Source organism: Symphodus melops, assembly GCF_947650265.1.
Source record: "Symphodus melops genome assembly, chromosome: 12".
NCBI classification, from domain to species: Eukaryota; Metazoa; Chordata; class Actinopteri; order Labriformes; family Labridae; genus Symphodus; species Symphodus melops.
In genome coordinates this window covers 370,957-383,085 of record NC_136702.1, presented here as the reverse complement: position 1 = coordinate 383,085, position 12,129 = coordinate 370,957, and the positions used below count along the sequence as shown (strand labels likewise).

Sequence of the window (12,129 nt, the reverse complement as noted above, 5' to 3'; positions counted from 1 at the left end):
TCCAGCCACCGGTTTCTACCTCTGACCATCTGACCAGGAACAGTCATACAGCAGGACTCTGTTAAAGGCCAGAAGGCACTCTGGCAACGACTGGGCCAGCCTTATACATTTAGAAAACAGCACGAACAAAGCGGAATTAACGTAGGCCTAAATGTTTTTCTTTCAGTACAAATGTGTAATATATATTTTTTTGTTTTGTTTGTGAAGGAGCAAGATTATTGTGTTGTATAAGTCATATTATCATACGAGTCCTTTGTTTACAATAATGCAGTCAAGAGCGCTCAGAGGATTTTATTTAAAGAGACACTGAGCGGTGAAAGTGAGGTTTCTTTATCTGCGCTCAGACACAACACGAAGCACACGTTAGATTTAGAGGAAGCTGAACTATGGAGCAACACAACAGAGAGATTTTCTAACATGCGTTTTTAACCGGTCGAGCCTCAGGACCCGCCATCAGCTCAATCAATCAGATCGATTTAAGGAAAATGTGTTTTTGGCAGTTTGCTGCTTCCGTCAGCTGATTTGTTCCTCAAACGGTGCAAAAGATCTGACGTGAGCAAGAAACTAAACAAAACCAGCACATTTTGAAAAACGCTCAACAGATTGTTTGGCACAAGCTCGCCACCCACTGAAAACCGCTACGCGAAGCACTTTTGGGCCCCGACCCAGCAGTTGAGAACCGCTGATTTCGACCCTTTGAAGCTGAGTTTTCCTTTATCGTCGTATGTTGAAAACTTTTAACCCCCGAAACGAGTCATCGGAAGCTGCAGCTTCAGTAAGCTCATTTTATTTTATTTCGAGTACAAAAATAAACCATGTAAATCAAACCTCTCCAAAAGATAAAACATATCTAACATAATGCATCAGCCACGTTGAGCACAAATCTGAAACCAGCGAACGGGATGAAGAGATCGTGTGAACAAAGTGGACGTACTGGGAGAGAACTGGGAGTTCGTTCACGACGGGGAAAATCAAATACTACGAACTACGAGCTGCCTGTTGAAACACAGCCGAGCCCACGTGGTCCGAGTCCGCCGCGGTCCGTCCGCCGTGTAAGTGCGTCCTTGTGTTTTATTTTGAAAAAAATATATCTTGTTTGACTTCCTGTGCAGGTTGTTTTATTCTGTCCGGCTCGAAAATACACTCGCAGCGTGTTTGAAACGGAGCGTAGTGGTGCTGCTGGCACGCTCCGGGGACGGATCACCGCGCTGTGGAAACAATCATTGAGAAACAGCCAATCATAGTTAAGGGTCCATATGGCCACGCCCATCTGACCACGCCTCTGATCTGAAGAAAACACGAGAACTACAGAAGCTGAGTGGAGTGAATGAGGACTGATTTAACGGCTCATCATCATGACTGTCCACACACACACACACACACACACACACACACACACACACACACACACACACACACACACACACACTTCCCATCATTACAGGCTTTTTATTTATTGCGGCAGTCATTGTAACGCTCATAGTTTTTTTTCCGCCATGCTTCAAGAATGTAACCTTTCGGCGTTTCGGTGATTCGTGTGGCGAGCGCTGAGATGAATCTGTTAATGTTTGGAAAAAAGTCCAGAATATAAAAAATGACGGCTCGAAGTATCCTGCACTTTATTTCAAGCAGCCACTCAATGCAGACGTGTTCAGGGAGCTTTGTGTTTACTTTGTGATGATGAGGTGCGTATCAGGTGAAGGGTTAATGTCCTCACAAACACTGTCCATGATTTCATTCTTTTCTTTCTTCAGACTTTATTAGAAGAAGTCTCTCTGTATTTATTCATGTCTTGAAAAGTGTACTTGATTGTTAAGACAGAAACAAACAAAAAGAAAATGTTCCTCTTCGTCCTCTGTCGCTCGGCGGTCGACGCACTCAGACAAATCCGTAACGAACAGAAGCTGTCTGAGAGAGGAAGGAGAAGTCTGACAGTTTGGGAAACGTGCGCCGCCTCACTCAGAGTCAAAGGAAAACGTCTGAAGAACAGTGAAATGGTTCTGCGTCATCATCAGAGAGTGGGAGGAGCAACAGGTCCAATTAAAATATTCTTTTAAATTGACTTGGTTTTTTTTACCTGAAATATTTTCAACAGTTTTCAAAAGCAGAAAAATGTCGTCGTTGTGTCTTGACATGGCGGCCGGCGTGACGGCTCTGATGTCTGACCACGGCCACCGTCCTCCGTGTTCGTTTTCCTTCTGAAGTCACGTTTGGTCACGTGAGTTTCTGTGAGATCTCGTGTCTGTGCTCTCCCTCATCTCGTGTGTAGCCAGCTTTATTTCCACGACTTTTAATCAAACACGTTTCTCCAAATGTCGGACTTTTCCTTCTTTGATGGTAGAAAAGTGATCTGACCTCAGCTCAGTGACGTCAAGATCTTTGTGATCTTTGTGGCGTCAGGATCTTTGTGGCGTCAGGATCTTTGTGGCGTCAGGATCTTGGTGACGTCAGGATCTTTGTGGCGTCAGGATCTTTGTGGCGTCAGGATCTTTGTGATCTTGGTGACGTCAGGATCTTGGTGGCGTCAGGATCTTTGTGACGTCAGGATCTTTGTGATCTTGGTGACGTCAGGATCTTTGTGACGTCAGGATCTTGGTGGTGTCAGGATCTTTGTGGCGTCAGGATCTTTGTGATCTTGGTGACGTCAGGATCTTGGTGATCTTTGTGACGTCAGGATCTTGGTGATCTTTGTGACGTCAGGATCTTGGTGACGTCAGGATCTTGGTGACGTCAGGATCTTTGTGGCGTGAGGATCTTGGTGACGTCAGGATCTTGGTGGCATCAGGATCTTTGTGATCTTGGTGACGTCAGGATCTTGGTGGCGTCAGGATCTTTGTGACGTCAGGATCTTTGTGATCTTGGTGACGTCAGGATCTTGGTGGCGTCAGGATCTTTGTGACGTCAGGATCTTTGTGATCTTGGTGACGTCAGGATCTTGGTGATCTTGGTGACGTCAGGATCTTGGTGACGTCGGGATCTTTGTGGCGTCAGGATCTTGGTGATCTTGGTGACGTCAGGATCTTTGTGGCGTCAGGATCTTTGTGGCGTCAGGATCTTTGTGGCGTCAGGATCTTTGTGGCGTCAGGATCTTTGTGGCGTCAGGATCTTTGTGGCGTCGGGATCTTTGTGGCGTCGGGATCTTTGTGGCGTCAGGATCTTTGTGGCGTCAGGATCTTTGTGACATCAGGATCTTTGTGGCGTCAGGATGTTTGTGGCGTCGGGATCTTTGTGACATCAGGATCTTTGTGGCGTCAGGATCTTTGTGACATCAGGATCTTTGTGGCGTCGGGATCTTTGTGACATCAGGATCTTTGTGGCGTCAGGATCTTTGTGGCGTCAGGATCTTTGTGACATCAGGATCTTTGTGGCATCAGGATCTTTGTGGCGTCGGGATCTTTGTGGCGTCGGGATCATTGTGACATCAGGATCTTTGTGGCGTCAGGATCTTTGTGGCGTCAGGATCCTTGTGGCGTCGGGATCTTTGTGGCGTCAGGATCTTAGTGACATCAGGATCTTTGTGACATCAGGATCTTTGTGGCGTCGGGATCTTTGTGGCGTCGGGATCTTTGTGGCGTCAGGATCTTTGTGGCGTCAGGATCTTTGTGGCGTCGGGATCTTTGTGGCATCAGGATCTTTGTGGCGTCAGGATCTTTGTGGCGTCAGGATCTTTGTGGCATCAGGATCTTTGTGACATCAGGATCTTTGTGGCGTCAGGATCTTTGTGGCGTCAGGATCTTTGTGGCATCAGGATCTTTGTGACATCAGGATCTTTGTGACATCAGGATCTTTGTGACATCAGGATCTTTGTGGCGTCAGGATCTTTGTGACATCAGGATCTTTGTGGCGTCAGGATCTTTGTGGCGTCAGGATCTTTGTGGCGTCAGGATCTTTGTGGCGTCAGGATCTTTGTGGCGTCGGGATCTTTGTGACGTCAGGATCTTTGTGGCGTCGGGATCTTTGTGACGTCAGGATCTTTGTGGCGTCAGGATCTTTGTGGCGTCAGGATCTTTGTGGCGTCGGGATCTTTGTGACGTCAGGATCTTTGTGGCGTCAGGATCTTTGTGGCGTCGGGATCTTTGTGCAGTTACAGAACAAACCAAATGTGAGGGTTAGCGAGAGGTCTCTCCTGGACGGACGCAGTTCTGAATGTTTCTTGTACATAGGTCAAACGGTCGGAGTTGGAACGAGATGCTGAAAAGAGATTTCTGTTTGTTGGATTAATGTCGTCACTGTCCGTATGAGTATTATTGTTCTTTTGTTGAAATGTGATTCACACGTGGTTACCTGTCGTTTCCCTTTTCTTTTTACTACAGCAGAAATGTTTGCTTATATTTAATATGATCGATGTGACTTATTAACAATGTGAGAAAAAGACGTGTATATAAATGCGGCTGAGGTATGTACATAGTTGGACGTCGAGTCACTCGTTCCAAGCACTATTTTTAAAACACGAGCTTATCAAACTCTTTGGTTTATTCTTTTTTTTGGTCATTTTTGTATTGTAAATATTCGTCTCTTCACGAAACACTGGACTCTATGACAGCCTGAAAATGGTGCCATACTACTGAGACTTGTTAAATAGACTTTAATGTTACGGAGAGAGTTTAATTTAGTCTTTTCGTTTAGCTGCGACTAACGCTAACATGCTAACGGGTGTAGACGTTGCAGATATGGCCCTCGACCTTCGACTGCTTGTTTTGTTTTCTTCTGAAATAAAAAAGTCTTCAGTCACAGTTAAACACAAACATCTATATGAACTCTAATCACTCGTACGTGTTCCTCTCTGAGCCCTCGACTTTTGTACTCACTCAGACAGGAAACAGCCGGGGGGTGGGGGGGGGGGGGGGGACCTGTGTCTGTGACCTCTAACTGTGGACCCCTGACGTGACGGTGCTATGTAGCATTTGATCATCAATAAATCATTACCACATGAAACACTGAGGAGTCTGCGTGATATCTGAACGAGCCATGGCCCGAGCCTCATCTAGACCAGATCTCATCTAGACCAGATCTTGTCTAGACCAGACCTCATCTAGACCGGACCTCGTCGAGACCAGACCTCCTACAGAGCAGACCTCATCTCGACCAGCCCTCCTACAGAACAGACCTCGTCTAGACCAGACCTCCTACAGACCAGACCTCGTCTAGACCAGACCTCCTACAGACCAGACCTCATCTAGACCAGACCTCCTACAGACCGGACCTCATATAGACCATACCTCATCCAGACCAGACCTCGTCTAGACCAGACCAGACCTCCTAGAGACCGGACCTCATCTAGACCAGACCTCCTATATACCGGACAACGTCTAGACCAGACCTCGTCTAGATCAGACCTCGTCTAGACCAGACCAGACCTCCTATAGACCGGACCTCATCTAGATCGGACCTCGTCTGTACCAGACCTCGTCTAGACCGGGCCTCGTCTAGAGCGGACCTCCTATAGACCGGACCTCCTATAGACATGACCTCGTATAGACCGGACCTCGTCTAGAGCAGACCTCGTATGGACCGGACCTCGTATGGACTGGACCTCATCTAGAGCAGACCTCGTCTGGACCGGACCTCGTATGGACCGGACCTTGTCTAGCCCAGACCTCGTATAGACCGGACCTTGTAGAGACCGGACCTCGTATGGACCAGACCTCGTATAGAGCGGACCTCGTATATCGCTACCGGACCTCGTATACTGTATACCAGACCTCATCTAGACCAGACCTTGTTTACATCAAAGCTTTTGATGTTTGTACTTCTCTTGTTTGCAGACCAGATCAGGGATCTTGAGGGTTCAGATCAGGGATCTCGAGGGTTCAGTCCAGGCTCCTTGACTGTGTGTCTCTTACATTCCTCTCTAACAAACACTCCAGCATCCTGGTAGCTTCAGCGTGATGCTTTGTGATCGTCTGTCTGCCACAGGACAGTGGCGGCGGCAGCGTGAAGAGGCGAGAGGCGACGTGCAGTCACAATATGGTTTTTACAAAGGCGAGGACTTCTTACACTCCAGTGAGCCACTGTCACACACAGAGACCTCTGCAGCATGAGGAGAACGGCATCATGGGAAACGTCTCAACGAAGGAAAGCTTCACAGCAAGTTCAAAGGTCACTGTTGTCTCGGTCGTCTCTGGCCATGTGCTTTTCTACCGTGAACCTTATTGTGATGCATTGTGGGAGGACGTTCCCAGGAACAGCACAGCTTTAAGGATAGCATGCTGTTTTAAAGGTTTACTTTGTGGCTTTTTACGCCTTTAATTAGAGACAGAGGTCAGAAAAGATTCTTCGTACCAGATTTGATCAGTTTTCTCATTTCCCTGAGCAGGTCAACACAGAATACATACACAACACATTAAAACCAATACATTTATATCATATCACAGTAAATACACAAAGCTAAGAGCTAACACTGTAGCAGACCCGGCTGGAACAATGGATGACTCTCTGGTTGACTGATGGTTTATCATCACTTTTATTTCATCGATCAATACAATCATCACAAACACACCGTAAGAGCTGTGTAAAGAAAAACAAAATAGAGCAACCATTAAACATAAACCACGTACCAAATATACAAATAGAACACATAGCATACCTATTTACAATAAAACCTAAATCTACCTTAAATCAAAGGCATGCTCGGAGGCCATTAAACAGCTGAAGGTGGAAAAACAGCTGATTGCCCAAAAACAGCACAAACACGCTGCATAAAGAATTAGAGCAGGATCGTACCTTTGAATGGACGACTGTGACCTCCCTCTGCATGGCCTGTTTGCCCACCTGTCGGCATTTCTCTATTATATCCTGTTTGCCGGTAGGTAGCAAGCCCTACCTTCAAAATAAAAGCCCCGAAACATAAACAAAAAACAAAACAAAACAAAAAACAATATATAGAACTCACAACAATAATTGAAATACAAAGGTGTACATTCTACATCTCCTATTTTATAAATGTTTTTTTCTTTTCACATGGTCATTTACAAAGACTTCATTTAAAATAATGTTTGCATCATCAAAGTTAAAAGACTGAATACTAAGAGCAAACATAAATCCACGTGGAGAAAAAGATGATGGATGGAAACATGTGAAACACCTGTTCACATCTCACCTGCAGAGTTTGAGATTGTTTTTGATAAATGAGAGGAAGGTGAACTCGCTCATGTGTTTATGTGACAACGTGGAGCTTCACCTGAATTTCACCTGTTAAGGTCATTTATCTGCTGCGCACACACTGATGTTTTTCTCTTTTTCCTGATGTCTGGTCAGCAGATAAACAATAAACAAACCAACAAACAACATAAACACATTTTATCTGGCAGCATTGTGACCTCGCTGCTATGTGCAGTGTCGCCCACTAGATGGCAGCGTCATACAGAGAGAGGGTTCAAACAGAGAGAAGAAGAAGGACTGATGTGGGGGGGGGCAGAGGAGGAGCTGAAGTGTGTGTGTGTGTGTGTGTGTGTGTGTGTGTGTGTGTGTGGGGGGGGGGGGGTCCAGCTCAGTCTGTCTGCTCTTTGGTGAAAACTGTCTGCAGCTGATCAGAAGTTCATGAGACTGTTGAACTGAAAAGTTCAAACAGTCTGTTTTTACAGCAGACATGAACATGTTTACAGCCTGTGATTAGCTCATGTCTCCATCCACACACACTGTAGGGGGGGAATGTTTTGATGACTCATCAGTTTTGATTGGATGAAGGATCAGAGTTATTCACAATATTAAGACCACCTGGTTGAGGTCATGTAGTCATTTTCCTCAGCGTTAGGAGGTCGAGCATGTCGGCTGAGGGAGAGAGAAAGAAAGATGATGTCTGGTTTACACGCCCTTCCACTCACAGGGAGCCAGTCAGCGTCACAGTGAGGTGGGCGGGGACTCCAAGTAACCAGCGAGCAAACCACATCCGACCACCAGAGGGAGCCAAAGCTCTGAAACAACAACAACAGTACCAGGCAAAACACAGCAAACTGCTAGAGAGAACATCTGCCGTGACATTCCCCGAGCCTCGATGGGACGAAGGTGAAGAGCTGTAACAACAACCAGCACGGTTCTGACAGACAGACAAGTCCACACAGACCCTGGACTCACACTTCAGAGGACTGTCTCCTTCTCCAGGACGGAACCAGCTCTCAGTTGAAAGGGTTTCAAAGGTTGATCAGAGTAGAGTCCGCACAGTGCGTGAAGCTGACCTGATTGACAGGTGGGCGCCATGTAACGGTTTGCCCATGTGAAGCGTGGCGTGCCTTGTTACTTAAAGGGATCCTTCACCCATTTACATGAAGCTGTGTATCATTAGAAACATGGTAGTAGTGTTGAATGGTCGTGAGTCCAGCCCTCATTTTGCAAAAAGCGTCATATTGCATCACATGAAGAAAACTTCCAGGCAAAGAAAAACACATTTCTCTCGTTCTCAGGGCAAAATGAAGGCTGGACTCACGACCATCCAACACTACTACCATGTTTCTACTGATACACAGCTTCATGTTTCTACTGATACACAGCTACATGTTTCTACTGATACACAGCTACATGTTTCTACTGATACACAGCTACATGTTTCTAATGATACACAGCTACATGTTTCTACTAATACACAGCTACATGTTTCTAATGATACACAGCTTCATGTTTCTAATGATACACAGCTACATGTTTCTAATGATACACAGCTACATGTTTCTAATGATACACAGCTTCATGTTTCTACTAATACACAGCTTCATGTTTCTAATGATACACAGCTACATGTTTCTACTGATACACAGCTTCATGTTTCTACTGATACACAGCTTCATGATTCTAATGATACACAGCTTCATGTTTCTAATGATACACAGCTTCATGTTTCTACTGATACACAGCTTCATGTTTCTAATGATACACAGCTTCATGTTTCTACTGATACACAGCTACATGTTTCTAATGATACACAGCTTCATGTTTCTAATGATACACAGCTTCATGTTTCTAATGATACACAGCTACATGTTTCTACTGATACACAGCTTCATGTTTCTAATGATACACAGCTTCATGTTTCTACTGATACACAGCTTCATGTTTCTAATGATACACAGCTTCATGTTTCTAATGATACACAGCTTCATGTTTCTAATGATACACAGCTTCATGTTTCTAATGATACACAGCTTCATGTTTCTAATGACACACAGCTTCATGTTTCTAATGACACACAGCTTCATGTTTCTAATGATACACAGCTTCATGTTTCTAATGATACACAGCTTCATGTTTCTAATGATACACAGCTTCATGTTTCTAATGATACACAGCTTCATGTTTCTAATGATACACAGCTTCATGTTTCTAATGATACACAGCTTCATGTTTCTAATGATACACAGCTTCATGTTTCTAATGATACACAGCTTCATGTTTCTAATGATACACAGCTTCATGTGAACGGGTGAAGGATCCCTTTAATCACCTGCTTTGCAAACCAACATTCACATTCATTGAAAGAGTGTGAAGAGAGATGAAGAGGAGTCCTCTCAGCTGGTTCTACTGCTGTCAGTCCAGTCAGAATTGAAGCAGGAAGACAAGGCCTGCACATTTATAAGCCTTTAGCGCCACCAGGTGGACAACATTCAAACTGATCTGCACACAAGATCTGTTCAAAATAAGAAACAAACATTAAAACATGATTTTTTAACCTTTATGTAACCAGGTTGTTCCCATTGAGATTAAAAACCTCTTTTGCTCCTTCTGCTGTTGTTTGTATTTTTAACGTTAATTGTGGTGCAGGTGTTCAATGATTCCTTTACGCTTTCTAATACAGGTCAATACATTAAATTGGGAGAGAGAGAGAGAGAGAGAGAGAGAGAGAGAGAGAGAGAGAGAGAGGGCGGGGAGGTGCTGAGGGAGGGACTGGGGGGGAGAGGGAGGGAGGGAGGCAGAGAGACCCTGGCGGCCAGCAGCAGAGAGGGAGGTTGGACCGGGAACAATAGAGAGAAACGAAGCCAGCCCTGAAACAGCAAACAAACCGAGAGAGAAAGAAAGAGAAGCCGGCGAGGGGGGGACGGATGGAGGGAAAGACCGAGAGAGAGAGAGACAGGGGAGAACGGAGAACATGTGAGGAATAAAAACAGGACGACAGGATCTGGGATTTCTTTCAATCTGCTCTTTTCTTTGTCGCTGGTGGATTGTATTGAACCGGATTCCGGTATGAACCCTGCAGAAGCGGCCGAGGAAGCGCCCAGCGACCCCGACACTGATGCCTACTACAAAACAGGTAGGAAGAAGCAGGCTGTGCAGGAAAAGACAGGACAGCATGTTAATGAGACAGAGACAGGCTGGGTGTCAGCGAGGACATGAAGAAACGTGCTGAGAATCCTCCTCTTTGTGCACACGTTCTGATCTCTCACATGCATTTACATTGGTGTGTGTGTGTGTGTGTGTGTGTGTGTGTGTGTGTGTGTGTGTGTGTGTGTGTCTGTGTGTCTGTGTGTGTGTGTGTGTGTGTGTGTGTGTGTGATGCTGATGGTCTCTACAAAAGAAAGAGGAATCATGGAGGAGTGACATCACATCAGCTACCTCAGACTTAATGTGGATTCATGGAGGGTTAATAATCACCGTGTGTGTGTGTGTGTGTGTGTGTGTGTGTGTGTGTGTGTGTGTGTGTGTCACTGATAGATTTAAGCTGGAAAATGAGCTTCTGACGGATCAGTCTGACTCAAGTGACGTGAAATGTTCAGAGGGTGACAGAAAGCTGTTAGTGTGTGTGTGTGTGTGTGTGTGTGCGTGCGTGCGTGCGTACGCGCGCGCAGAGTGTGATGATGGAGCCTCCTCCATACAGACTGATCATTGAGCTGCAGCTGGCAGCTCTCTCATTGATCCTCATCGACTGATCTGCTCGTCCATTGGTTGAGAAACGTGTGAAAGTGATGATCAGTTTGAGACACAAATCAATCAAATCAAACATCTGAAACATTTATCAGTGTGACAAGTGATCAACAGATTAATGAGGTTTTTAAACATAGAGTCAGCATCCTGTTTCCTTCAAAATAAAACAGTCTCCTCCTCAAGTGAAGCTGCTCCTTGTCCCTTCAAAATAAAACTCAGTCTCCTCCTAAAGTGAAGCTTTGTCCCTTCTGGGCCTCCGTACATGTGTGACTGTGTCTGCAGAGACTCTGTCCTCTGACTGGATTTCACTCTTCTGATTTGTTCTGGTCGACTCGGGACGCTTGTGGGCGGAGCTGGTGTGTTTCCTCCAGCCAATGAGAGTGCAGCAGGTGAGTTTAGGATACAGCTCAGTGATTGGAGGAGATTCAAAGCGGTGAATATGACGGACGTAGAAACTCTAATCAGAGTGAGGAGAAAGCTGCTTCTAAAAGCAGGCTGAACCTCGTGTTGTCTTTTACCCGTGGACGTGGAGCTGGTCCACTGCCTGGGTTAGGGTCACGTCCTGCAGGGAGGGGCGATGAGCTCAGGAGGAGGGGCCACGTTTGAAGGTTGTGTTTACAAACATTCCTACTGACTCCGCCTTTAAACATTGCTCACAGTTAGAAAGAGAGGCCACGCGGTGTGACGCTGTGAATGGACAGTATGAGAGGTGAGACGCACGTCCACGCTCAGCTGCTGCAGCGTGCGGTGGACTGACTCTTCACCGGGCTCAGAGGAGCTGTCCCTCGGGCAGGACATGAGCTGGACTTCTGTCCCTGTTGAGTCAAATGACGGGTTAGTGAAAGGCTGCTCGACTTTAAAGCAGCGGTTCAGACTGTGTTGTTTCTGTGCAGAGCAGACTGAATGAATGAATACCTGACCTTTTGACCTTTAGCCAGATTGCTGTGATCACGCACGCCTCATGTATGGCGGTTAATCAGGGTCGGAGGATCTAGAAGACGAGGGTCTGTTGGACAGTGAAGGTCAGACCCGCCTCCTGGCGAGCGTGTTTGGGAGGATTTGAGAGCGAGAAAAAAGACAACAACCAGCCAAAGATAAACGTGTCCACGCCGGGCGTGCAGCCAGGCCCCGCCCCCAGCTCCTGTGAAATATGACACCCAGGTCAGTCTTCCTGCTCTGTAGTTTTCTTGGGTTGCGGATGAATCCCTGCAGACGTTAAAAGGCAGCTCTGAGTCCGAGCAGACAGGAAGAAGGTCTCGAGGGACTGACGTCGTCCGCTCA

At 46.1% G+C, this 12,129-nt stretch overlaps 1 protein-coding gene across 1 annotated transcript in view; it reads left to right on the top strand.

Annotated features, from left to right (window-relative positions):
* Window positions 1-10,126: 10,126 nt before the first annotated feature.
* LOC306832926 (kalirin-like) overlaps window positions 10,127-12,129 on the top strand; it is a gene marked incomplete at its 3' end in the record, with an annotated part of 30,552 nt that continues 28,549 nt past the window's right edge. The window contains exon 1 of the mRNA XM_079357947.1: window positions 10,127-10,237. Coding sequence (XP_079214073.1) covers window positions 10,171-10,237 — 67 coding nt within the window. The 5' untranslated portion in view covers window positions 10,127-10,170. The remainder of the gene's footprint in view (window positions 10,238-12,129) is intronic.